Genomic DNA, 27,695 nt, shown 5'->3' with positions numbered 1-27,695 from the left:
AAAGCACTCACCACCAATAGATCGCAAACATACATTTAAGAAATTGATAAAAACAGTTGAAACAATTCATGTTTTATTCTTTAAATATACATGTCTGACTAAAACGCCAGAGTAATCCACAGCACACGAACAAAAGGTCACTGAATTCCTCAGACAAAATAGCAGGCTTCTGTGGGTACAAATATAGTACATCTGATGGACATGTCCTGACTACACACACACACACACACACACACACACACACACACACACACACACACACACACACACACACACACACACACACACACACACACACACACACACACACACACACACACACACACACACACAAAGATGTAGATGTGTGTGAACACGAGGGCAAGGCAGTCTCAACATGGGTTCTCTAGCCCAGCCTCTGGGTATCACTACAAACTGACAAGTGACAAACTATGTTCTTACTCTTAGGAGGCTTCTTGCTCATCTACTGTAAGATTTTCTAGTAAACCTTGATCATTTATTTATATAATAACTCAAAGAATAGTCCCACAGCAGCCCTCCATGGTAAAATGATTATTTAAATACCAACATGTTTAGTGTTCATGACAAAATGTTGGCTGTCCAGTTCATTTTTCTCATTCAAGTGAGATATTAATGACTATGGGATCGTGGCACTGATTTGTTTTCTCAGCCTATTCTTGTGAAATCCAAACTCCTCATGATCAACAAACCCATATTTCCACAATATGCAATGAAAGGCCAAATACAAATGTTAAGGGTATTTTCCATTGCTTAACAAATCACTGCTACATACCTTTTCTGCCAAATAAACACACGGATATGTGCACACACACACACACACACACACACACACACACACACACCACTAAACAACAACAACGTTTCACATCCCTTAACACTATTATAAATACCTCTTTGATTTATGGCTTCAGAGATACACAGTTTTTGGGAAAGTCCTTAGTGCAAACCTGGATTTGCTAATACTGAATAGTTGTTTGCAAAAAACAGCTTCGGCTTGTCACATTATTTTCACAGTCTTTTGATGGTCACCTTGGGATTTTAAACTTAGGCATGTCCAACATCCTCTCTTTCCACAGGCAAATAATAAAAATAATAATAATAATAAAAATAATAATTCCTCCATCATCTACATTTCCAGCCTGTAGTGCTTCACATTGCGTGGTGAGCAGTGGTCAATCTAAAACCCAAGTCTTGTCCTGCCCAAGTTTCATTGGAGGGTAATTGTGTGTCCTCTGATTGAGCTCCTCCTGGTCCTCTGCCTCCTGCCCCCTGCCCCCTGCGCTGGGAGCTCAGTCAGAAGTAGTCGCGGCGGCGCGAGTCGTCGCATATGAAGGAGGGGTTCCACTGAGCTGGGTAGATGCAGGAGTGGCGCGAGCCGGGCAGCCCGGAGAACGGGTAGAGGCCGTTCCGTTCCAGGTCCGAGTTACGCAAGGCCGGCTGCAGAACAAACAACACACAGAAAGAGAACTGTGAACTCCAGATGTTATGCTTTACCTCACGGGGGGGAAATCCATACGCGAAGCAGGGCGTGCCACCACACAAGATATCCTATGTGGGGATCGGGAGGATGTGGATATTTACAGTCTATGGGTCAACTCGTGCTCTAGCACTGCACGGTGAAAGGGAATTGCTCACAAATAGTTGACTGATGCAGCTAGTGATTTCCACCATACCCTACAGCTATTTTATTTTTCTTCATGGGGAAGATGAGCACAATCATGAGCACAATCAATGCATGACATAGTCTATATTTTTTCATTTTAAAATCTGACAAACAAGAAAAAAATTACAAACTAATAAATCTATTATAAATCTTGGAAAAGACCTATCCAGTGTCCACTTGTCAATGTTTTTATTAATTTAGATTTTTCTGTGGTTAATGACTTCCTTTTCGGCGATATGGCCAAACTCAAAACACAGAGACAATGATGTATTCTCCAGCAGCCACAGGGTGGTGGTGTGGAGCTGTATTGTACGTACAGAGTAATAGATGTCGGTCATCTGCAGGAGGTTCTTGGTGCTGCCGTTCTCCTGCATCTCTATGGTCTCTCTGCCCCACTCCATGGACACACGGTTACTCTTGGGGAAGTCAGCGTATGGAGACATCTGTAAGTCTCCACTTTTGAAAATGATTTTGTTGATGTCATTTTTGTCCTTCCTGGAAAGGAAATGCACAAACACATTGATAAACAATGACGCACTGATGAAGAAAGGCAGTCACATTTTATATTGAGTTTGTATTGTTCCTAATGAACGTTTCATGAACGTTGTCAAATGAATGTACATAAGTAACACAATACTTACTTGCAGCAAGTCACTATAAGAGCAATGGTCAGAATCAGAAGAAGCCCTCCGACGGCTGGCGACACTACTATGGCGATCAGCTTGTAGACTAAATGTACACAGGCACACACACAAGCAGACAGAAACACAAACACATACAGGACATTAGACTGATACGGTCTGAACCACTGTTAAGTGGTTATTTCCTTAGAGTTAAAGCTAAAGATTTCAGATGTATCCTACACAACTGGTCAGTTGAGACTTTCTAGGCTAAACAGTGGCAAGTCTATTTTATTTGTAATTGATGAGGACTACTGGGAGCGTGTATGTCTTTAGCATTATATAAGGTATTTAGGACCGGGAATATATAAGTACTTACAATTTGTGCAGTTGAATCCTCCAAAACCAAATGTGCAACTACAATAATAATAAAAAAATTTAGTTGTGAATGATAATGGCCCAGACACAAATGTAGCCTAGTTAGCTGTATATGCAGTACAGCGCAATGCAAAATATACTACTCACTTGACGCAGACGCCATTTTTCAGTTGATAGCCATCACCACAAGCTTGAATGTAAAACAGTACAAAAACAATATTACAAATGACTCAAATTCAGCATATCCAGTCACGTGTACTGTGTCACTTTGCAAACTGCAGACTGTTACCTCAACCTCAACAAAGAAAATATGATATAACACTGTGTGGCAGTCCTTGTAAGCATTCACTGTTTATGGAATCAGACGGCGGGAGGCCAATGCCTACCTAGGCAAGTCTTGTCCTGGTCGTGGTGTTTGTAGTAGCCCTCCCGGCACTCGCAGTACGGGGTGCCGCTGTCGTCTCTGCAGACGGAGCGCTCGGGGTCACACTCGTGGCTCTGCTCTCTGCACAGGCTCTCCACTGCAGCACACACAAGACACACACAGGACATGTTCAGGAGGCCTGCTCAGGACACACACATACCAACCCCATAGGATCCCATAGGATGTACAGTATGTCTGACAAACCTGCAGCAAAAATGACATAAAATGTGTTCCTGTGTGTGCTGAACGTACTGAAAGTTCCTATCTTACTCATTGAAACAGTAAGTGGTAAATACAAGCAGAACTACAGTATAACACTGGAATAGAAAGGTATTATTATTCTCCATCCGTTGACAATATGTTGACTAATAATAAAGTTATAGCAGCCACCTGCTCTAGTAGTCCACCTCTCTTATAGAGCCCACACAGGCTGTTGTGCTTACTCAACCAGCCCACTTCGTATCTGGCGGACACCCTCTCCCCGATGAAAACTTAACAGCACTACCCCACACAAAGAGCACATGGAACACTCAAGCCCTCAAAGGAGTCTTATCTAAATGATAAGCAGAGTCCAAATGCTCTTCATAGACAGCAGAGTGGAAAAACCCAGAGTGGGGGCGGATGGCCGAGAGAGGGAGGAAGAGGTGGGAGGAGAGGAGAGGAGAGGAGTGGAGGAGGAGAGGAGAGGAGTGGAGTGGAGGAGGAGACGAGAGGAGTGGAGGAGGAGAGGAGAGGAGTGGAGGAGGCAGGCGAGTACCGTGATAGGACAGCCTGTACTCGTGCACACGGCAGTGTGCCGGGTTCTGGCTGCAGTTCCTCAGGGCCACCTGGATGCTGTTGGAGATGACGGTTCTGTTCACGTCGGCCGAGATGGAGAACATGTTCACGGCCCTGATGCTCCACTCCTCACTGCCATTTCGAAGGGTTCTATTACTGTGACCAAAACAGACGTTACCTTTAAAACTTTTAATGACACAGATAGAGAATATAGGTGATTTTGTCAGTGTGTGTGTGTGTGTGTGTTTGCTTGTTCAAGAAAACACCACTCACCGATAACAAGAGGAGCGTATGTAGCCCCGCAGAATGGAGAGGGTAGCGTTCAGCTGCAACACAAACACAGCAGGGTCACATCTCACTCTCATCCAACCTTAACACACCTCCCTCCATTTTGACACAAGCCAGAGTAACCGGGAGAGGAGTTACAAGCCCCCCTTCCTCCCCCCTCACCTCCTCTCCAAAAAGGTGACAGTCCTTACCAGATGTTTTATCTCTCCTTCGATTTCATGTAGCGAGTTGGAATGTGTGCTGTTGACACTGAAGGACCCCAGGAAGGCTTTCACTGTGAATCAGAAGCCATCATGAAGACTCAGGTTAGTGTTCTATTGGATTTCATGGAACAGTATGGCTTTTTGAAGGATCTACAAGGCCTAAACACTTTGACTCCAGTGTATTACCTTAACTGACTAACATTTTGTGTGTGTACTGTGCGCGTGTGTGTTTCAGCTCACCCTTGGTGCACTCGCGGCCGTTCTCCAGGTCGGAGCCGAGGGGGCACTCACAGCTGAAGGAGCCGTTGGTGTTGACACATGTGGAGCCGGGAGGGCAGGGGTTCGCCTCACACTCATTCACATCTGGAGGAGGACGAGAGGAGAGTCACGACACACCGCCACACCCTCAACACCCAACAGCTCATCAGTCAAACCCATGACATTGCATTACAGGGATGTCTGATGGTGAGTTCTTATGCAACTTCTGGGGAGACTTTGAATACCCCTTCAGCTTGGAAAAGATTTGCTTAATAGGTGATTAAGGAATTTCAAAATCAGTCTAAATTCATTCTTTTATTTTTGCTTCAAGTCAATCCAAAGCATAAATGCAGATAAAAAGGGACTCACTAGGTCATAAAGGGTTTTCACTATCATCTGAACACCAACAACAAGTAATACACTGAAACAACTGTTTACAGCATGACCATTAAAAACTGCTATATTTCACAACTGAATGAAGAACGCTGACGTCCAAAGCTGGGAGGTTTGAGAGGTTTGTTTAGAGAATGGGAGTGTGTGAACTCACCCTTTGTGCATGTGGGTCCTGTCCACGCTGGGAGGCAGGCACAGCTGTGAGCGTTCCCATGTGGGAGTGCCATACAAGTTCCCCCGTTGGCACAGAACTGGGAGCCACATGGAAGCCCTGGGAAGGAGAACAGGATATAAGCCCCAGAGCTCCAAACTGCCGCTCAGTTACGCAACACAGAACCTCACGATGATTTAATACTAACTGTAAAGGTGTCAATAGTTCTAACACCTAATAACACACATAATCAATGTGTTAAGATAATGTGCTAAGTGCTTGCTCAACAGTCTAACCATGCTATAAAAATACATTGTTCACACTCCGTGCGTTTCGGCTGACCGCAGAGGGAACACGCCCTGAGCCCCGAGAGCTGCATAGCTGCATAATGTGGGATTTCTGGCGGACGGACCTGGAACGGGCGTAGCAGACGTGATGGCCATCTGCGTGGTGGTGGCCTCAGGCTGGACGGTGGTGCGGCCCGGCGTGTGGCCGGCTGTGGTGGCTACTGGGGCCCTGGTGGGGGCGCTCTTGCTGTAGGAGGCGGTGGTGGGCCGGCGCTGGGCCGTGGTGTTGCCCGGAGTGGCCGTGCTGGTCTCCAGGTGCAGCGTGGTCACGTCTGTGGACAGACCCCCCGTCCCCGTCTGCTCCCCGCCGGTCGGGCTGTGGGTGTGGGAGCCCCCGGTCCTGGAGCCGGGCGGCACAGCCGGGGTGGAGGGGGTGCTCTGGGGCGGCCCCTGCGTGGTGTCTGTGGTGACGATGGTGGTGCGCGGGGTGTGGGTCTCTGCCGTGGAGCTGGGCTCCAGCTGGCGGGTGGTGAGGGGGGTGGGGGAGGTGGAGGTGGAGGTGGAGGTGGCTGGAGCGGCGGCGCTGGTGCTGGGAGCTTCGGTGGGCACCCCCTGGGTGTCCCTCTCGCCTGCTCTGTCCCGCTCCGTCTGCTGTGGACTCTGAGTGGCCGGCTCTGACGCCGTGGAGGGCAGCGCCTCGCTGGGCTGTGTGGGGCCCTCCGTCTCGGGGGTGAAGGGCTTGTAGTAGACGGAGTCGTCCCGAGTGGTGGGGCCTCCCCTGACCCTGGGAGAAGCAGTGGTCAGGCCCAGGATGTGGGTCGTCCCCTCCTCGGTGAGTGGGTGGACGCCGTCCGTCTCCTGGCGGCTGCCCGTGCTCATGGAGCCGGTGGAGGGCTCGGTGGACAGCTCGCCCTCATGCACGTGCGTCACCGTCCTCTCCCCGCCGTCAGGCTGGGACGCGCCGGTGTGGCTGCTCTCTGAGGACAAGAGCGGAGACGTGGACGCCCCGACGCCCCCCTGCCACTCGGTGTGGGACGTCCCGCCGCTGTAGGTGCGGCTGGTGTCCGTCACGTCTGTCCCCTGGCCTCCGTTGTTGTTGACCACGGTGAGTGGCGGCGTGGAGCTGAGGATTACACCAGTCTCGGATGTCTGCTCCAAACCCTGCTGAGTGATGTTGCTCTGGCTGGTCTGAGACTGCGTCCATGTGGACAGATTGGGCCCTTCGGTCTCGGTGGACTTCCCAGTCTCAGTACTGTTGGTGGTGTGCTGGGAGTCCGAGGTAGCACCAGTCAGATCAAACTCATGAGACGTGGTACCGTCGCCCTTACCGGTCCCCCTGCCATGGGAGGTTGCCCCAGTGCCCTCCACCCAGACCTTAGAGCTGGACTCCTCAGAGGTGTACGTGGAGGTGCTGTTGGAGATGATGGACAGCAGGGTGCGCTCTCCCATCCGGCTCATGGTAGAGGACACATACGTGCTGTCCGTCTGCGAGGGGGCGTCCAGATCACTGGTCGATGGCCAGCTCACACTCGGGGTGTCCCGAATGGTCCGAGCGTCCAGGAAGGAGTGGCCACCCTGGGAGAAGCTGGGGAGCAGGCGAGTGAAGTCTGTATGCTCTCGCTCTGTGCTGCTGTCCGAACTCCAAGCCGTGCCGGAGTTTGAAGACTCGGTGTTGTGGTCAGTAGTTCTGTGGTTTTCAGATGACGTTGCTATAGTTCTGTGGTCATCAGGTGATGTTATTATTATTGTTCTGTGGTCTTCAGGTGATGTTTCTTTTGTTCTGTGGTCTTCAGATGATGTTGCTGTAGTTCTGTGGTCTTCAGATAACGTTGCTATAGTTCTGTGGTCTTCAGATAACGTTGCTATAGTTCTGTGGTCTTCAGATAACGTTGCTATAGTTTTGTGGTCTTCAGATGACGTTGCTGTAGTTTTGTGGTCTTCAGATGATGTTGCTATAGTTCTGTGGTCTTCAGATGACGTTGCTGTAGTTTTGTGGTCTTCAGATGACGTTGCTGTTGCTGTGTGGTCTTCAGATGACGTTGCTGTTGCTGTGTGGTCTTCAGATGACCTTGCTGTAGTTTTGTGGTCTTCCGATGACCTTGCTGTAGTTCTGTTGTCTTCAGCTAACGTTGCTGAAGTTCTGCGGTCCTCCGATGCCGTTGCTGTTGCTGTGTGGTCTTCAGATGACCTTGCTGTAGCTCTGTGGTCTTCAGATGACCTTGCTGTAGAGATATAGGTCTTCTGCTCTGTGGCTAAAAGACAGGGAAATATCTGAGGTTAGAAACATTTCATTATCCAACCACCTTTAAATGTCAGTATAGTTAGAGGACACTATTTTGATAGACATCCTTTCTAAATTATGCTCAATTGTTTTCATCAGTGGTCAACTTTACTGTACATTATACATGCCTGTTATGTGCACAATAGCCCACAAGAGTGTGCTTGACACCATACAGATTTACCAGACATCAGAGACGACGAGAGAAGATGTTTTCAGAAGTGGCTGCGGATGTAATGATTTTGGGTGGAGAACAATTGGCAGGCCAGCCTGTCTAAGCTAACAAAAGCCTGGGCCCTAAAAATGGAGGTGACTTGGCCCTATGGGGATTGCAGTTTCCTTCCTAAAGCTGACCTAGCAGAAGCCCACATTACAATAATGTCACTGCCTCCAGTTCATACACAAGAAATAATGTCATGATAAGGCAAACTAGAACAATAATTAGAGTTGCAGTTTCTATTAACTTCCGAAAGAGAACTTCTTTAACGAACAATGGTGAATATATGTTGAATATGTGAACGCAGAGTTTGGTCAAACACTTGAGGATTATTACAATGATTGCCACACACATAGTAGAAAAATACAGCATTCAGTTAAGTGGATTAATAGTTAATGGCAAAAGTTAAATTCAAGTTAACAACATGACTGATTTCGTCTCAGTTTTCCTTCCTTTCCTTTGGACAGCATTGAAATACGGTCACTACCCAATAGCCTACATTAAAATTTACAAGCTATTTAGTTTCATTATTTACAGCTTTCGAAATGTAAAGACCTTTATTAAGTCTTCCACAAATTCACTAAAGCTCCAATATGAAAGGTTCACATACTTGATGAGAAAAACGAACATTGTTTGTTTGGTGTTTTGGGTGTGTCAGGGAGTGACAGCAGTTTATAGCTAAATGCCCTCAGCTTGGACTTGGGAAAAGCAGAAGATGTCATGAAAACATCTCACAGCCTGGCATTCGGTACACAGCCAAACAGTCAACAGTCACTGGGAGGAGTGTAACAGAGGGACAATGAATTTACCACCATAACCAAATGCAGAAGGACTGCAGGCGGACACTGGTTTGCCACATGTTTGCATGGTAAATCAACTCTCTGGATCATTCCCTGAGAACTGCACAGCAAAGTTCTTGTTCTGCTTCATATTGTGTGTTTTTTTTTTTATCTGAAATAAAATATGGCTGTGTGAAAATAATAATAAAATAACTCTAAAACATCTCGTCTGGCTATGCCTCGCAATAATAAAAGTTGCACAAGTGTGAAAGATAGAAGCGAGGCCATGACATCAGGATGCCCTTGGAAATGTGGAATTATTACCAATAGCAGCACTATGCAAAACAATTGTATGAGTCACAGAATCCTTTTAAGTCCCTAGAGTGGCGGCAGAGATGTAACTGAGCCAACCCCGGTTATTAAATGGAGGCCTATGACAAGGGATTGCCTTTTCATTCAGTCTCCAGGACTGCACATCTGTGCTATTAATCTGCAAATAACTTACACAATTGGTGTTCAATAAAAATCAGGGCTGGAGGAGGAGACTTATCAGTTATCAGTTTGACTTAATGGATCAAATAGTTTGAATATTACAGTTGTCGGTCATATAATCTATAATAATGACTCTGTAGCTGATATAAAATGTCCGTGTCTATTCATCCACACTGAGTGGCATTCTTATTGAGGCAGTGACCTGAAATCCTGATCCGAAGCTACAACAGATTTAGAAGGCAATCTTAGATAAAAGCTTCATCATCTAACTAAACTGGGCTGTGTGGGATAAGCACAGCATTTCCAACATGGACATTTTGAAGCCTAGAGCATGATGATATTTCCCAAAAGTGGAATATTTGAGTTTGAATGAAGTCAGTGGTATAAACTTCTCATTCTAGCAATGCAAGACAGACCAGATATTAAGATCATCCGTTTATTTCCTCGGAATTCATCTCAATGGTGTGGACAGAAAGACGTATACATCCTCGGAAAAAAATCTACTTTTACTCCCCAAATTTTAATGCACCTGTTCAAAAACATGACATTTCTATTATATACCATTCCATTGGTTATGTACAAAGTTAGAAAGATAACAGTTCATTTAGACCACCCAGTAATAACAGGGACGGCACTGTAGTGAATTACAAGATTTGAGTGACATTCCATGTGATACAAACTGTGCAGTGTATGACTAAATCATAACAAGATACAAAAAAGTTGTCCTTTTAAACATTTCAGTAGCTTTGTAGGTTATGATTCAATATTTGTTGCATTGCAATTCATAACAAATAATTAAATGTTAGTGGAACAGGTGACTCAAGTCTAAGAGGGGAAAATACCTCCACTCAAACCAAAACACCCCCAACACCTACTCTCACTTGTGGGTTTGTTATCACTTTCGTTGAAATGGCCTTAAGGGAAAACACTGCTTGAACAAGAACTTTCCATGTATGTAGGCTACATCTAACAGGTGGATGAAGTCAGTGTGCCATGTGTAAAACCTGATGGGGGGACTCCCAGAAGCAACTAATTTATTATAATTGCATTACAAATTTTTGGTTACAATTTTGTTACATGGATTCGATTGTAGAGGCCACTCCACTCTTTCCCTTTTAGATCAACTGGTGGCAAGATGCTGTGTGTAGGCTGCAATCAATTAAATAATTTAATTTGACATTTTCTGTAGGATGTCTAATGAATTTAGACCGCATAGATTTTCAGCAACAGCGCTCATACAAGTCTCAACAAAATATGTTCTCAAGCCAGCATCAGACTACAGAATACCGCATCAAGTTATGAAACCTTGCGGACAGCATGGCATTCGGCCCTTGAGCGAAGTGGCTGTGTTGGACAAATGCCGACAAATGAATGATCCCGCTTACCCGATTTAATTTCGGTGTATAACTCCTCCGAAAAGCCCCGAGGAATATCTGTGATTCCAACCAAAGAGTCCCCAAAGTCTGTAGAAGTTCCCTTAGTATGCTCAGTCATGGAAGTGGTCAACTCCTTTGGCAGAGCCGTTTCAGATAAATCAGTAGAAGGTACTAAAAAATAACCTCTCGACTCCAGTGTGGAGTCCGTAGCCGTTCTCGTTGTGAAGGTTCCATCGAGAGATTTTAGAAGAGTGAAAAGTACTACAAGTACGACCTGGTCTGTGATTCTCAAAGTACACGTTTCCATTATAACGACGACCGTGAGACGGCGGACTGCAAACTCTTAATAAGCAAAACGGCAAAGTGTCAAGGTCCACCATCGGAAACGGAGTTATCTGACAATTTCTGATCGTGAAAGTCTCATAGGACACCTAAGGAGCCATTTAGCGGTATAGCGGGATTTATTTCAATGCACGCTTCCAGAGGCTGATTCAGAAGCCCGTATCACATCCGAAACAGCAAACTCCTCCCCCAGACAGACGATAGCGGTTTCCACCCAATTCCGCTCTGAGCTACTTTCCTCAGGCCTTGAGAGGAGTTGTTATTGGTGAGGTCTAATAGTTTAATTGCGTTGTGTATAATAATTAACTTGTAAACAACTTAGGCTTTACTGGATTGCATTTGTCTTAGACTTTTGAGAAAATAAACTCGGTTTGAAATTGATGGGGAAACTGGGAAGGCTATATACTGTCATATGACCCTTTGTCCAGACAATACAAGCACAGCATGAGTAAGTGGCCTACACATTGAAAGCAAGCTGTAGGCCTACTACCTCAGCCGTACAGTGGGCTCATTGTTTTGTGTGACAGGTAAATCCAAGCAGGAAAGTCCCATTCAACCTAGACTAGACCCATTCACATTTATCACTTAAAATTAGGTCTAGAGGGCTCAAATTCTGACACTGACCCATACACAGATCATGACAGAACTCTAACAAAACCTGTGGTGTGATTCCACCTGTCTCAAGCCTGAGGTTGGGACCAAATCATTGCGGCTGAGAGCGCCCTATGCTATCAGAGCTTGTGATGAAGGAGGAGTGGTGGTAGCGGCCACGGGAGGCAAAGTCGGCATTTTCTTCTGTCAGCTGCCTGGTTTCCATGCCAATGGTTGACAAAGAAGGTGTCACAACAATCTGGTCCTGAGGGCTCTGTCCTCCTCTGAAAGAGAGGCCAAGATGGCCAGGAATCAGTCAAAACGCACAGGCTCAAAACATCACTCCCAGGATGGGAGACTTACCATATTTCACTGGGCTACAGCATGTTCATTTGAGTTCTTTTGGTCTTACCACACCTACAAGAACCTAAACGACACCAGGGCCTGGACCAGATTGGGCATACATCCAGATTAGTGACGTTGTCAGCTGTTATCATGGAGTACCTTTCTAACTATTAGGATTAAAAGGCATACTCTGAATCTGACGAAAGGTTGTTGATATATAGATAAATTACACTTTCATTCCTACTTCTAAAGCAACCTGTTGGTTGGCTGTCTAATGTTTGCATCCCATTTACAGAGCCTGGACGTTGTAAAGCTACAGATATACAGTACAGGCACCAAGAGGGCCACAAGGGGGCAAATTGGCACAAACAGATTGGAGTCACAGACTACAATATATTGTTTGTGCATGTAATTTACACCATCATATCAGTGTGAGTACTTCATATCAGACATGGCATGGTAATGGATATTAAAAGATTACCGTTTATTTATATTGAGCATGTTACATGTTAACAATGTAAATATGGGGTCTTAATTAATGTGCTTCTCAGTTGCCCCAGTGTTTTATTACCTCGTAATAGCTAAGGAAACACTGGCAACATTTAATACTGCCTCGGCATTTATTTTAAAACCACAAAGTTTGACAGACAGACAAAGCAGAAGTTAAAGTGGAATGCTAGTTCTGCTTCAATTTGCAGCTGAATGGTATAGGCAGGAAATAGCTTAATGAGGCAAAGCAAAAAATAAAGTCATTAATCTACCAGGAGACAGTTTAAGAGTTTCCTGAAAGCCATGAGCCAGTGCAACAGCACCAGTTTAGTGGCTTACCTCCCTATGTTCCTCAGGGACGACCTGATCCATCTGAAAAAACTGAACTGCGCAGCAGCACCTGGGACCAAAAGAGGAAATTATACAGATGAAATGCCATTATGTCTTTATTTCTTTCTCATACTTTAGAGCATTATATGACTTCCCCCTAGTCATGTAATTGCGAATGAAAGTAACATTGACTCATTTGAGCCCTCACACCTGTGTGCTAAGGGGCTGCCTATGGGCTTCACTGGCGTAAGACCTAGATCTTCCCCACTGCTAGGCAATAGTCAGAGGTGAATGCCTGGCATTGTGGAGGGATTACATATCACAGAGCTGGAGAGCCCACCCAACAGCTGCAACACAGGCACAACTGAGGCACTCACTAAAACATTTGAGCTTCTCTGTCATCATCCTGTTAGGGATGTGACCATGTCACCTTGACTTTGAGGCTCAAAAATGCAGAAAACTAATACAGATGCGTAAAGAAACAAGTAAGGAAAATATAGTGGATCCAGAGAAGGCATAGTTCAAGCTGACACATTGTATAACCTACCTGTTGGCAAACCGGGGCTCGTTTTTCCAATGTAGAGGTAGAGTATAAGAGCAACTAAGATATTCACCAGGGCATATATCCACTGAATTACAAACATGATCAGAATAGAACCAAACGCCTGTAGAGAAAGCAAAGGCATTTATTAAGGTACATTATGAGTATGGTTGAGTAATTTGCAATAACACAACTTACACCTACTTACTCCTATTAATGCAACCCAAGGGTTACAAAGTTTAGCATAACAAGAGTTAGGCATTGGTTTTATCTCTGGTTCCTCCAGCTTTGGTTTGGTCTCAGCATCTGTTAGGGGAACAGACATGAAGTATATCTCAGATATTAGTTTACATTCATATATGTATGTGATGATTCTGTAACATGCTGAAAAATTTAAGACAAAGTAGGAAAATTGCTGTTTCCTACTGTAGCTACTATTGTTACCCGTAATTCCATATTGTTCTCCAGGTGAGGGGTCTGTATGTGTTCCCCCCTGGTTATGTGGTTTCCCATGAATACTGTTATTATTTTGCAACTGGGTGACATCATTTTCAGGCAGAACTTTCTCTGCCATTGGATCTCCCTCCTCTTTGTACTTCGGGGCAGAGGCAGTGCTGTCCAGGTCCAGTCCGAAACTGTCCATCAAGGCCCTTGCACACTGCCCCAACAAATGCCAACAAACGCCAACAAACACCAACATTCTAAAGTTGGCAGTTGTTGCCATTTGTCTGTTGGTAGTCTTTAGAATGTTCATAAAACCAACTATCAGTCCACACTGCCCAGACAACAGCAGACAAGACTGACCTTTCTCACCTACCTTTTACAAGGGGGTGAATGATGTAGGCTATGTGTGTGTGTGGTGGTGGTGGTGGTGGTGGGGGGGGGGGGTAATAATGTGTAGGCCTACTGTATGTATGTAGGGGTATGTAGAATTAAGGGGTAGTGTGTGTGTGTGTGTGTGTGTGTGTGTGTGTGTGTGTGTGTGTGGTGGTGGTGGGGGGGGGGGGGTCTTATTTGAGTTTTGGTTTAATATAACATGGATGCAGTGGAGACCTTACAGACTGTAGCCATAGGCCTATAAGAGTTTGGCTCCAAAATGCTACAGTATATCCTCCATTCTAATGCATTTTTCATTTTGTTTACAGAACTGTAATTGGGTAGCCTACAGTAATTGTTATTTAGATGGCTGATGAAACACTTTTTATTTAAACGTAATTTACAAAGACGTTGTAAAACACTAAAAGTTTATATTTTGTCGCTAGCAACCTACATCTGTCCTCTGTCAAATACAGTTGGATTTACAGCTCTGAAGAAACCCATCCATGAGTTAGAGTTATTCAAGGAGTGTGCAAACGTGTGTTTTGTTTCATTTGTCCCTCCTGACAATGAAACACCTAGGACGAATGAAACATACAGCTTAAGCTAAACTTCAATATTTTGACAACATATCATGATTGGAAGCTACTGTACTTAAAATATTTGTTATTTTAGATAGATATCATTTGGCTTATTTTTTATTTTTTCAGCACAATCTTTTAGTGCAGGCCCCTTGGCAGACACATGGGGCCCATATAGGCCACGTCTATAGCCAATCTATCTATTTATCTGTCTGTCTATCTCATGCATCAGTCAGGAGCCATAGCATGAAAAATACATGATAAGACTATCAGTGTGTCACAATTGTTTTAATATTGATAATAAGTTAAGAATTTTGATACTTTCTTGATTTGATTTGGGACCCCCACCACACAAGTGGAGATCAAAGACATTACAAGGCATAGGCCTACTTCCCCAAACACACTCATTGAAAAGGTGGCTTCATATCCTATGTTTGTAATTCAAACATTTTGAAATTCATATGAAGCTTACATTAGGCCTATTTATGATCTGTGTAATTAGCTAATTAGACTCACATTTTATAAGATTGTCATATTGACTAGTAGCCTACATTTATCTTTAATGTCAGCTAGGTCTAATTGAGTGCCTGTCACTTTAAAAGAACGTGAGAGTAATTAGGCTTCAGTCATAGTATTTGGCTAGTCTAAAATAGACATAAGTAATGCATAGGAATATGTGGAAGTAATGCTTATGTTTTCTATCTAATTTATGTAGTTTAAATTACAAAAAAACAAAGTGGAAGAACACAACATAGTTATTGTGGGGTGCTATTACATAGGCCTACAGACTGACGTTGGATACTAAGAAGAAGTGTTGCAATTTAAAAACTGGATCACTCGGGAATGGCTTATAAGAATGCTTCATATCCACGTATTTGGTAAGGGCCGTTTAGGTCTTACAATAAGGTTTGCCATGTGTTGAACGAGGAGCTTTGTTCTGAGAGATATTCTAATGGTTGTGGAGATGGAATGTAAATATGATTACATTTCATGTAGGCTAAATTCAAATGTAGCCTAAAGTCAGGTTGATTTTCTCGCTAACGTTTGCTACTGCAAGTAGCCTTAATAGCCTACCATGGGAAAGCCAAAATCATGCTCTGTCAGATGATATGCATGTGCTCAGTGTGATTAGAACTTCGTGAGCAATCCAATAGGCTACAGAAGAAGTGTGCATTTTGCATTTGTCGCCCGTCGCAGAGAATGTTAATGTTACTTCTCATGTAGGTAGGGCCAAATCCACGTTGATTTTCTCGCGAACCCTTAATTACAGCAACTAGGCTATAATACCATCGGAAATCTAAGAGCGTGCTCTGGCACTGCCTCCTCCAGCCTCCCCGTAGAAACGCCCAGCAGAGTTTATGTTGAAACCAGATATTTCCCAAACTTGCTCAATATTTCCAATGCAAATAACTAGCCAAGTATGAGTGATGCGCAGGATAAGGGAAATGTGCTCGCGGATTTTTTGCTAGTTGTCACGGGAACGAACTGTTAGAATGTTGCCGTTTGTTGGAAAATGGGCTACATTGGTCCGACTTTCTACAACTTCGCCCGACCCGATTAGACATGTCGAACTCTAACGACTCCATCCAACAAACGGCGACAAACACCAACAAACACAGACGGCCGGCGCACACTGACCCGACTGTTGGTGTTTGTTGGCGTTTGTTGGCGTTTGTCGGCGTTTGTCGGGGCAGTGTGCAAAGGCCTTCAGCGTTTCCTTGGCAGGCACCTTTGCCCTCTTACCCCTGGCCCTGGGGCCTGGCGCAGATGATCTCTCCCCTTCGGCTGGCATGCCGCTGGGCAGTGGAAATATCTGGTCCATGTCCTTGGTGAACTCCAGCAGCGTACCGTTGCTTGCCTTCGTGATGGAGTTGTCGCTCCCATAGCCGGAGTGGGTGGTTGCCATGAGTGGCTTCCTCTTGCTGTGTCGCTCGGTCAGAGGCCTTGTCCTCTTGACCTGGAGGTTGTAGCTCATGGCCACACAGAAAAAGGAGTAGTCAATGATGCTGTAGGTCAGCATGAAGTTGATGGTGACGATAGGGGCCAGGGTGTTGACCTGGCCTATGAAGATGAAGGCCATCGAGAGCAGACTGGTAAAACAGATGGCTGCCACTGGAGTCTTGTTGGCCCCTTTCTGTAAGTTACACAGGGAACACATTCACACAGTCTGGAATACATGATCATTAGTTTGATTTATTTACGTAACAGTTTTGTGATGTGAATGGTAAAAATTGAGAAATCACACAGCCATTAGTGGTATTGTATAATGGATTATGTAATTAAATGAAAATGGATACTGAGTGAATTGCGTAATGTGTGTTTCAGGGGAAAGGGAAAAAAGCTGAAATCCTCTATCATTTCTGCCTATCAGTGTTCTGCAAATCTATGGGTAAGCCTCCAATTCAAACAGTCCCAAAACCTTCCTCCTGAACTCTGAAAGAGAAAACATCACCTAAGGCATTTTGTTCCGCAAGGCGTGCAGCACAAGGCCCTTTCCAAGTCCCCGAGACCCAGACTGCGGTTGTCTAACTACGGCCCCGACAGGCTCAAATTGCTGGCACTCTGGAGCTGGACTGCTCTCCAACCTGGGCTGGCCCTGTCTCCGCTTCCTGCATTTGTTCTTGGGCTTTGATACGGGGCGAGATGTCTAGGGCCTCGCCGCGCGCTCCGAGAGGGGGGTCAGACAGCGCTCAGGGCAAGGGAAAGGGCGTGTTGCTTTTCGAAAAAGGCACAATTGTGTTCCACTCCGTTCCTTCACGTCTGTCGAGTGCACTCTGCCACTATAATTAGGAGCCTCTCGCTTTTTTTGTGGTCGGTCCCTCTAACAGAAGCTCCAGGAGCTGAGGGAGCTCTAATTACGCCAGTAGAGAAAACACTTCATTAAAACCATATTAGCCTAGAGGGCAATGGGACAAGCCACATGGTTGGCGCAGTTCTCAATGAATCAGTCTGTACAGGTTTGGGCTGAGTTGATATTCCCAACAAAAATAAAGATTTCAAATTGTTCCCCTTAACAGCGCTACTACAATCACTACTTTATAATTACTGAGGTAATTTCATTTATCCCTGTATGTTTTCCTGGGAATATGAGAAGAGCTATATGCAACAGCTGAGATCTCTCTGTTTAACATATTGATCACACCATGAGTGCTGAACTGTTCCTGGCTGGGACTGGAACGGAAAGGAAATTAGGCTTAACTTTTTACTTTTCCTTCTCTGATAACGATGAAACTAGGATTTCGCCTTACTACACATGTTCCCTGTGGGCAAAGTTTCACACACACCCCATGTCCGAAAATGCCCAGGGCTGGGATGACTTTCTCCTGAGCGATGCACTGGAGGATCCTGGGTGCCCCGTACAGGCCGCCCATGCATGAGGCCAGGGAGGAGATGTAGAGGCCCAGCAGAAACAGGAAGCCCACCAAGGAGACCTGGGAAAAAACAAACAGAGAGGGGAAGAGAGTGCAGTGGGCTACACCCAACTCAGTTCCGCTCAGCCCTTTGCAGAAAAAAAAAAGTTATATTGTGTTGAAAATAAATCAAGCAAAAGAATGTCTGATATAACAATGCCATACTATCTCTGCTTACGGTTACGAAAAATGCTACCTTTCTAATTCAAGCCCAACTTGAAATTGAATATATTAAGTTAAATTGTTTAAACAGTACTGCAATACAACACACTTCTAAAAGCACAAAAAAATTCCTGTAGAAAAACATGCATTTTTCTTGCTGAGGAGCCCAATTCCTGAGGTCTCGCCGACTGACCATGCCCTCTCAGCTCATAACTCTGAGCGAAACCACACTTGTCGAGGCCCAATGGGGCCGAGGGACAGCTGTGGGCAGCCCCGACCCAGGCTGCTGGCCTCCTGAGGGGGGTCACGCCCCAGCTGGGCTCCAGGCTCATCTGACACATTCACACCAGCTGTACAAATGGGGTCCACGCTGCATGCATGCCTTGGACAAGAACTCTCATGTGGCTTGGTCCACTGAGTATACAGTATAAATGAGGATAATGCAGGGAGAGGGGCTGAGAGTATGGATCTGTTTGGCCTGTGCATGCACAAAACCTTCTCCTGAGGTTCAGTCCAAAGGAGCATTCCTTCAGCTAGCCTTCCAATTATCCACCCTATCCCAAAAAACTAAAGACTAAATAATTTGTATTACCTACTCCATACACAAATATAGAACAAAGCAAACATATCATAGGTTTTTAAATATGTCCCTTTACAATTAAAAGGAGAGGGGGAAATATGTTTGAATAAACAACCACATTCCCACAGCAAGGGAGCAGGCCACAGCTATGCTTTAGTTGAGGCCAGGGAAATGGGATCTGTCCACATGTGTCGTGATGCATTATCTGCTGCTGGGACTCCACATTACGGGGGCCGTTACTGTACAACAGGTGTGGGTGAAGCCGTGGCTCAGTTGCTGAAACATGAAGAGCTGTGTTTCAGATGCCCAGCAGGACAAGCACAAGCACATCCCCCAGACATGCCAGCTGCTCTGGGGAGAGTGGGGAGTAAAGAGATGTGCTGATCTGGAAATGGACGGGTTTGAGTTCACACTGAGCGGTACCTTTTCAGCAATCAAGAAATCGTTGTGCAGGGCCTCTCTGGTGCAGATGGCTCCCAGCAAGAACACGAAGACGAGATACAGGAACCACCTGGCGATTCCCACAAGGCAAGAATAAAAAGAGCCCTCTATTAATAGACAGTCACAAAACAAAAAACACATAATTAACAAGCGGACATCTGGGCTGATCAGATATTTAGATATTCAGAATGATATAAAATAGCCTAAATAGTGTCTAAAACTGTCTAGAACTGCTTGGATTCCCTTGACTGGATAACATTCCTGGCTTGGACAGGACTGTGATTTTTATCCATGATCGCAAGAAGAACTGCAGATGGCCCCTGCTGGCTCCCCTCCACCCCCGGCCCATGAAAGAGACACTCACGAGGTGCAGACGGCCGCCAGCGTTCCCACGGGGATGTTCTGCTCGGGCCGCTGGAGATCGGAGCTCATGTTAAAGCCCGCCATCACACCTACACATCAGAGACAGACACAGACACAGACACAGACGGAGGGGATAGGCGTTACTGTCCAAACACATCCCGGACCAAACACAGAGCACCTTTCACAGCCCCCCGCAGCAGACACAAGCCTCCCTGTTCCAGGGTGGGGACAACTTCACAGTGACCTCTATCATAAATATCTGTTGGACGTAGGTTCCTTCGTTTTCACCGAGCAAAATTATTCTCGAATTGATGCGTATGTATGAATATGGTGGAACAGTGCGATCCGTCCCTCTGACGTGTTTAAGGAAGACATCTTGAATGTGAAAACACAACTTGAAAGGGACGAGGCAATGAAAAGAGAGGAAGCAGGGAACTTCAGCCTTCTTCCTGCGCTGAATGACTGGGCTGAGGAAAGCACTGGCCGGTCTCCCCTCATAACGCCATGGTAACAGAGTAATGGCCCTCTGGTGACAGAGCACCACTTCAGTGAGTTATCTGCCAAGACATGCGGAGGGGCTGGGAGAGGTTCCCACAACAATCAAGACCAGTCACTCAGCACAACAGAGACAACAATACAGTTAAAAAAGCTGTAGCCGTTACAGGACCAAAGATAACACAGATTAATTGTACCAATTGGCAATTGTATATCTTGGATATGTACAAATGTTGTATGAGTTATGAAGCTGTTCAAGAAAGCTAAAGCAGTAGGGTGGGTTTTTTGCTGCTCATAAATGACTACTTTGAATATGTTATTGTAGAAATGGTGATGCTGTTTTGTTTAGCCTCTTTGGCCCCACTGTACCTATGGTCATGCTAATAAAGTAGCACTGAATTAAACATGAAAAGGTTCATGCGTCACCTGTGGCTGCTGGGAAGAACACCCCAAACACACTGAAGAAGGTCTCTCCATTGGTGTAGTCTGGCAGCAGATTTCTGTGCAGCAGTTTTGCGGAGTACCCAACAAACCCGTGCTCTGTGAAAACACACCCAAGTCAGTCAAAAGCAACATCCTGAAAAAATTCATGAACTCACCATTCAACTCAAACAACATGATGCACACATTGATGCTTGTGCCAAGCTTTTATTTTTCATTCTACTCATCATAGTCCACATTCAATTCAGAAAATACATTTTTTACACTGTAGTGTTAGAATATAATACCATGATTGATGATCGGAGTTCTCACAGCTTCATGAGGAATTCACAAAAGCTCAAAACCCAATGAGCCATGCTCTTCTGAAGCAAACACACCCTCTTCTGCTCTACAATGCAGTTTGGCAGTGTATGTGCTAAGTACTTTATTAGATGTGAAAGTGCTCTGAGAACCAAGGGGATAACAAATCATCTCACCTAATAGGGCAGATACGTGGACCAGAATGAAATGAAAGGCTTCCTTGGCTCCTGATGGAGCCGGAGATTTAATAAAAACCAGTGCGGTGCTGCTCTTGGTAGTGAAAGAGTAAAGTAAGAGGGGAAATGAGAACTAGGTGGCATAGATATGGCATGGAACATGGTGGCCCAGACTCCACCCTGGCCCACTTCCAGACCCCTCCGTGGTCCGGGCTCTGGGTGTCTGCTTCGGCCCGGCACGGCCCCTTACATAAGCGTCCAGGGGGGATATGGGCCCCCGCCAAGATGCGTGCAAACCAAGGGCCGGGCCTGACTCTCTGGCGGGTTCGCCAAGTTCAATAGTGCGGCCCTGCAGCTCTGATGGAGGGAGGGAGGGAGGGCCGCATCGGCCGCTGCTGCTGCTGCTGCTGCTGCGGCTGCACAGAGCTCTGGGCGTGTTCACAGGCAAACAAAACAAGCCTCAAAACAGGCGCCGCACCACCATTTGCACAAACAGCGGTGGGAGATATCACCGCAGTGCTGGGGCTGGGTGGGAGGACAATGGCGATTTGTTAGTGAGGTCCCTATGGTGACATGGAAAAGATGCTGTAGCTCTGTGCTTTCGGTGAAGTAAATGATACGACATGATGTCATGAAGGAAAAGAATAACCCATGAACAAAATCCAACACAGCTTGCAGACTTGCAGACTTAAAAATGTCTACTCTCCATAGGAGAGAGTAAAATATAGGTCTGGTCTAGGTTTTATGGCTCACTCCAACACAATGGCTTTCCGCTGGATGCGCTGAGCGAAAGCTCTGGCCAGCAGAGACAAAGCATTAATCCAGAAAAGAGTCAAATCTGGGCCCGCCTGTACTCGAGCATGAACCATTTCCCTCTTGGTTATCTTGTGATGGGAAAGAATGTGTTCTCTCAGATTAATGACATGTTTATCCAAAAGGAAGTCGCCACCCTTTTCAGAAGCTCGGCCTGTTCCTACCCTTGCAAGTCACGGCGCTCAGAGAGACGCTGCTCGCTCCAGGCCCGTGATTGTGGCTGAGGATCAAGGCCTGCCTACTCCGTGCACTGCCAAAGGAAAGGCCAATCAGGCTCCCACAGCACTGGCTTCTCCCGAGCCATGCCTCTCTATCAGAAATACAGATGAGGATATTCCACTCAAACACAATCACTACAACAATATTGTCATGATTCTCTTGTTGTTTGAATTTAAGGATTATATAGTTGGACGGAATACACGTCTGATCTGTTTTGACTTGTAGTCACAGGACTGAGATTCTTTTATTGAACGGATCATTTTAAATCTCAGGTAATATCTTCTTGAGTAAAAACTCAAAAGTGATTAAAAACCAGAGCTTTTAAATCCGGTGGGATGAGAGTAGAAACAGAAAGATGTTTTTAGATACAGATCAAAGTCTCCTGGTGGCCTGCTGCTCCTAATCAACTGTGTGCCCTGACTGACTGCACAGACAGGCCCTCTCCCATCTGTGGCCCAAACCTTTACGTAATGGACACAGAGTGAGCCGGGAGGGCTTGTGTCATGGAGACAGTCTTTTGTGACATGACTTCAAGCCCTCTATTTATAGGAGGAGTTCAGATCAGAGGACTTGGACCAGGAAGTGGTGATGTGGAGGCTTCAAGAGGAGCGCTCCAATCAGCTTCCTGCCTTTTTCTTTTGTCACGGTCCAAATATGTGGGTGAGCCCGGTTAACACCCTAAACCCAAAACCATGAACACATGAGAGCTTCCTGTCCAATTGGAGGGAGTTGGAGCAGCGTGTGTTTACGTTGTAGCAGTGTGGGTCAGTAACCAGTTAAAATCATATATGGTGTTCCATACGTGTGTGCACAGTGCACTGGAGCCTGACAGTACGGTTAAATGAGGCTGCCCTTCCCTGAGAGGATCATAACCACTTTGAGGTCTGCTGCTGCTGTATTTACAAAGGGAAGGGAATTAAAAACCAGCCCCTTTCAAAATAAAGGAGGACAGTTTGGATAAGAGGCTTCTGTACCTCCTAAACAATAGGATTCCACTTTCTATTAGCTTTCGCTTAGACATTTTTTCACATTCATTAGATCTCAGGGGGAACTGCTTTGCCTTCTGGTTTAGACACCAAAACCACAGGAAGGCCTTGTCACCATGAATCACTGGTTACACATCTCTATGAGGTGAGATGGGGAAGCACAATCACATTATGAAATGAAGGGGGCTATGGTTTATATGGTCTGCAAAACGGATGAACTGAGAAACAACTCTTTCGAGCACTCTAACCACATTTACATAGTTGAGATTTAGAAAATGGGTGTTTCGCTGTGGTGCTTTGACAGCGATTCACATCTTTCAACACTGAATTTCAATGAGTTAAGACAGCGCTAACTCTGTATAACCTTTATCTGTATTTGCTTATGACACTATAAGCTGAACATACAGCCAATCATAACTATAACTTTTCATCCTTGTCAGCTGAAGATTGTTACTGAAGATAGCCAAGGGCTTTCCAGTGCCATCCACATCATTTTCACACCATTCAAAGTCCTTGGAAGCTCTCACTGTGTCAATAAGTTCCAGGACACCCACACAGTCCCACCCCCAGCCTCCACATGCAGAAGGAGGAAGAAGAAGATAGTCACACACAGTGCCTCAGGCTGACCACCTGGCCTTGAGGGCCCCGATGACCAGCGTTATCAGACTGTAAACACATCTGCCCCAGCAGCTCTGCTTCTCCTGCCACTGGCAGGTAACCCGCCCATGTGGCGCTCTGCCCGTGGCCCGAGCGAGCGGCTCGCAGGCCGGCCGCCAGCCAGCAATGAGCTCACTCCCAACACAACCAGGCCTAATTGGAAAAACCTGGAGCGAGCGTCCCACCGCCTCCATTCCGCCAGCCTGTGCAGTGCAGTGTGGGCCAGGCCCTGCTCCTGAAGGGGGGGTGGGTGGGTGTTGGTGGAGGGGTGACAGGGAGACGTGCTGGGGTAATGTTTCACGCGCTGCAGCAGCAGCAGCACCACCACCACCACCACCACCCTGACCACCCGGCTCCCACTCCACACGGCTACTGCTGTGGGCTGAGCTGAGCCTCCCTCTCCCTCTCTCCCTCTCTCTCCCTCTCTCTCCCTCTCTCTCCCTCTCACCACAGGGAGGAACTGCCCTCATGGAAGGCTCTGCACAGAACCCTGGACAGGAAGCTGATAATCAGGAGAACAGGAAGTGCTGGAATCGACTTCCTGAAGGCACGAGTGCGGGGAGTACATACTGGCCCTGTCTGAAACATTCAGCCCCTTCCTTAAGCACAAAAGGCTTCAAAGTAAACAGAGTACGGGGGCTTTGGGCGCCCCATCACGTCTCATATACTTCCCCTCTACCCAACCCAGAACAATGCTGCAGACTCCACTCTCATTCTTTTGCTTTTTGTCTCACACTCCCTCATGAGGAAACTTAAACTCTTAAATAACCTAGCAGCACTGTAAATGCCACATAGCTTCAGCCACATGGATATGACAATGGATTTGGGTTTCAAAAACAAAAGGGCCAAAACAATAGTACATTAACCACTGAATTATGAAAGTGAAAGGTGATATATACACAGCTGACTTGATTTGACCTTAATTGGAAAGATGGTTCATAAAATCATCAAGGAACTCATACTTTGGCCTCAACAATTAAAAAAACTAATAAATTACATGGACAAGGCAGGTCAGGAAGGCACGATCATGTAACCCACATACAAAAATACAAAGTGAAAGTAAAGAATAAGGCCGTCAGGCTGCTCTCTAGTGGACAGACTGAAGAGACATGGAATGGAAAAAACACTGCCCTGACAGAGGCTCTGTGCCCAGTGATACGACAGAGACACCTACTGGTCGACAAGGACCAAAAGTTAGGATGGAAATCATGGCCACATCAATGGAAGCCATGTGTAAAGATCCACTGATTTCACTTCACAAACGTCATGCTTCATACATTCACGTGTTTAAATCATGACACATATGGAAAAAAGGAACACACCACAAAAATGATCAATCAATTCAGTCAGACTTCAGAAGATTGATACTGACCTGGATCCAGGTGAGAGAAAGTTCCAATGACAAAGTCCAGAGTGGACACAGCAAGTATTCCCAGCAGCACCAGCTGCAGGCGGACTATCCACTTGACCCCTGCGAGGTTGATGCCAAGCAGACCCAGCAGCACGGCCACGGAGATCCCACGCACCACCCACTCGCTCTGCAGGGCCAGGACCTCGGCAATGGACTCAGAAAAGCCTGTGATGTACATAGCTCCAGCAACACACTACAAGGCCACAAAACACAAAGCATAGAGAGTCCTAAAGCAACACTAAAGAGTTTTTTGTACACTTCAGTGGTTCATCAACACGTAAGTTTATCAGATTGGGTAGCGGATCTGTAGTTTGATGGAATGAGACACAAAACTACAAATTTGACTTACCTTGATGTCGCAATACATCATACTTTCATAAAATCGTGCAACATACATTGTCTGTGGATAAACAAATAGCGTGCGTGCGACAGAGGAAATGTGCTATAGTGTTGCTTTAAAAGGACAATGACTGGTATTCAGATAAGAATGATCTGAAATGTCTAACATTAAATTCTTTCATTGTAAAATATACAACAAATGACTCAATGATGGGGCATAGAATGGCTGTATTTCTTAAACAATCCTCTAATTCTGTCAACTAACATGAGCGTGCATACTGATCATGGCAGTGCATTTAGACTCTTTTTTGATGCGCTCACCTGCCCAAACACATAGAGAAGTCCAACGGTTCCTCCGACTCGGCGTCCCAGTACTGTGGAGATCATGGCGTACACTCCCCCACCGCCCACTCTGCACCGTTCACACACCCCGATCCCCGACATCACCGTCACCAGGGCCACCAGCACCACCAAAGACACCAGCAGCATGCCGAGCAACACACCTGCGTTGCCCTGGCAACAAGACGGACATCAAAGTAAAGGTTTACTTTATTGTCTTGAATAGAATAAAAACATCTTGGATCAAAGAGCAGTTCAAACAAGACAGTACACGAAAAGAAAACTACACATTTCACAGCTCAGAAAGAAATAGGCTAGTGACCACTTGTGACAAGATTATCACTCACAGTCTCTCCAAAGTTTAACAGTTTGTTTTTATTAATGACAGATACACATTTTGAAACAAGTTAAAGGCTCAGTTTTAAACTTTACACATTTCAGTTGTTGAAATGTTGAAAGGTTCAAAGTACTTACAGGAAGAAGTTTTTTATATGTAGCACAGCTCATTACAGAGAGAGCAGCAGTGTGTACAATCAATGTCTACCCTCCAAACTCACCACCAGCCATCCTGTTCTGAGGAAGAGAACAACACCAAAGATGTTGATCATGCAGGTGGTGAAAACACCATCCCATGTCCCGAAGAGGATGGGCTCCCAGACAAACAGTTTCACTTTCCACCATGGCTGTGTAGGACTCTGGGAAACCTGCAGAGAGACAAGATTGAAATGATTTTAATGTTTCCCATACCCATCTTCTTTTTCTGCAACAAAACAGAAATTAGAATGTGTCTCAGTCTGTTCCAAACAGACCCAGCAAGATGAAGGAAGTAAATACAATGATAAAGACCTGGGCATTTTCATGAAAAAGCTCCTGGACATGATAGGAGCTTCTCCGGGAGTCACTCTTGCCGTCCCATGAATTCAGGAGATCATTGTTGTCCTGCATTGTTGCAGAGGGCCTAGTTGGAGTCCATGAGAAAGATGGGTCCTCCATGGACAGCATTTTAGAACTCCTGAATGACATACACATGGCTTAATGCAAAAGGCTGTCCATGCCAACCGTTTAAAAACACTGTGATACTGCTATTCATTAAACAGCTAGTTAAGCAGTCAAATAACAAACTAGTCATGTGACTATCAGTTGAGTTAATATTTTTATAATGGAGAAAACCGGTCTCCAAGGTTCACCAATCTGCATGCCTCATTGCACTTTCTCAGTTAGCCGTATGCTAAACTAATACCTTTTCGGTTTTCAGAATGGTTGAACATCCTCTTCACAGCTGTGCTGTTGGCACACTACTCCTGGTGCGTGACCATATGTTAATTAGACCTACACAGTCACGTGATACGGATGCATATCGGGATGTTTGACATTCGTAAATGTGACAATTTTATGAAGTCATGCACATAGTAATTTACACTCAAAAGTGTAATAGGCTACTTTCAGGCAGAAATTTAACTTACAGGACATAAATGCAGGACTAGTCCACGTTTTACTCTAAATGATGTAGCTGCTTGCTTACTTCAAGCTAGTGAGATGATTGCCATCCTCTTCTCCTGACGTCTCATTTGCGCTTCTTATCCAGGTAAGAGAATTTTACAAAATTGAAATACAGTCCAGTTTATAAAATGTAAAACTTTCCTCTTGAATAATGAAACGAAACTCTCTTATTTCTAAATAATCAGCGACAGTGCGCTGAACAGCACCACGCTGGTGGGTTATCTCGTAAACTATTAAATTATGCTACGTGGTCAATGTGAACGTCATTAAACAAATGTTTGTTTTGACCAATGCCTACCCAGGTGTGCTTCTATGGCTGGAAAGTCACACCCCAACCATTTTGTTAGTTTTGGCCAACCTTCAGGGGACGTCAAGTGTTTGGGCATGTATTAAAACTAGATAGCATAACGAAGATGATAGGCG

General features: G+C 45.5%; 2 protein-coding genes across 4 annotated transcripts; both read right to left on the bottom strand.

The window, feature by feature from the left end:
• Positions 1-56: 56 nt before the first annotated feature.
• heg1 (heart development protein with EGF-like domains 1) lies at positions 57-10,912 on the bottom strand. Of its 2 annotated transcripts, XR_009938823.1 has the most exons (14): positions 10,615-10,912; positions 5,589-7,715; positions 5,180-5,296; positions 4,615-4,737; positions 4,363-4,445; positions 4,157-4,209; positions 3,864-4,039; positions 3,069-3,203; positions 2,830-2,872; positions 2,684-2,721; positions 2,326-2,413; positions 2,002-2,179; positions 289-1,458; positions 57-210 (listed from the first exon to the last, which is right to left on the bottom strand). XR_009938823.1 is itself a non-coding variant. In XM_062533785.1 (13 exons), the coding sequence occupies exons 1-13, from the start codon at positions 10,910-10,912 to the stop codon at positions 1,315-1,317; spliced, it is 3,603 nt and encodes a 1,200-aa protein (XP_062389769.1). In that variant the 3' UTR covers positions 57-1,314. The 2 variants fall into 2 exon arrangements, 1 of the variants encoding a protein (XP_062389769.1); XM_062533785.1 differs by having other exon boundaries at positions 57-1,458.
• Positions 9,652-27,534, bottom strand: slc12a8 (solute carrier family 12 member 8). 2 transcript variants are annotated; one of them, XM_062533786.1, is made up of 15 exons: positions 27,295-27,534; positions 26,619-26,784; positions 26,330-26,476; positions 25,755-25,946; positions 25,056-25,287; positions 20,518-20,631; positions 19,598-19,685; positions 19,216-19,303; positions 17,925-18,071; positions 16,351-16,774; positions 13,688-13,888; positions 13,452-13,549; positions 13,250-13,367; positions 12,712-12,772; positions 9,652-11,822 (listed from the first exon to the last, which is right to left on the bottom strand). In XM_062533786.1, exons 2-15 carry the CDS (start codon positions 26,772-26,774, stop codon positions 11,651-11,653), a joined length of 2,238 nt encoding a protein of 745 aa, XP_062389770.1. In that variant the 5' UTR covers positions 26,775-26,784; positions 27,295-27,534; the 3' UTR covers positions 9,652-11,650. The 2 variants fall into 2 exon arrangements, with proteins under 2 accessions (XP_062389770.1, XP_062389771.1); XM_062533787.1 differs by lacking the exon at positions 27,295-27,534 and adding an exon at positions 27,013-27,076.
• Between the last annotated feature and the right edge of the window lie 161 nt (positions 27,535-27,695).

Source organism: Sardina pilchardus, chromosome 4 (assembly GCF_963854185.1).
Source record: "Sardina pilchardus chromosome 4, fSarPil1.1, whole genome shotgun sequence".
NCBI lineage: Eukaryota > Metazoa > Chordata > Actinopteri > Clupeiformes > Clupeidae > Sardina > Sardina pilchardus.
This window is presented reverse-complemented; position numbering and strand designations above follow the sequence as displayed.

Bases quoted from the DNA above. Each gene is read 5' to 3' on its own strand.
- slc12a8 (XM_062533786.1), bottom strand. From the start codon at position 26,774: ATGCTGTCCATGGAGGACCCATCTTTCTCATGGACTCCAACTAGGCCC. The intron at 13,368-13,451 runs GTAAGTAGGTGT...CTTTCTCTACAG, and splicing joins CTTGGGTTGCATTAATAGGA to GCGTTTGGTTCTATTCTGAT. The intron at 12,773-13,249 runs GTAGGTTATACA...TTTTGGTCCCAG, and splicing joins GAGCCCCGGTTTGCCAACAG to GTGCTGCTGCGCAGTTCAGT.
- heg1 (XM_062533785.1), bottom strand. From the start codon at position 10,912: ATGGAAACGTGTACTTTGAGAATCACAGACCAGGTCGTACTTGTAGTA. The intron at 4,738-5,179 runs GTGAGTTCACAC...GTCCTCCTCCAG, and splicing joins AGGACCCACATGCACAAAGG to ATGTGAATGAGTGTGAGGCG. The intron at 2,722-2,829 runs GTGAGTAGTATA...TTATTATTGTAG, and splicing joins AAAAATGGCGTCTGCGTCAA to TTGCACATTTGGTTTTGGAG.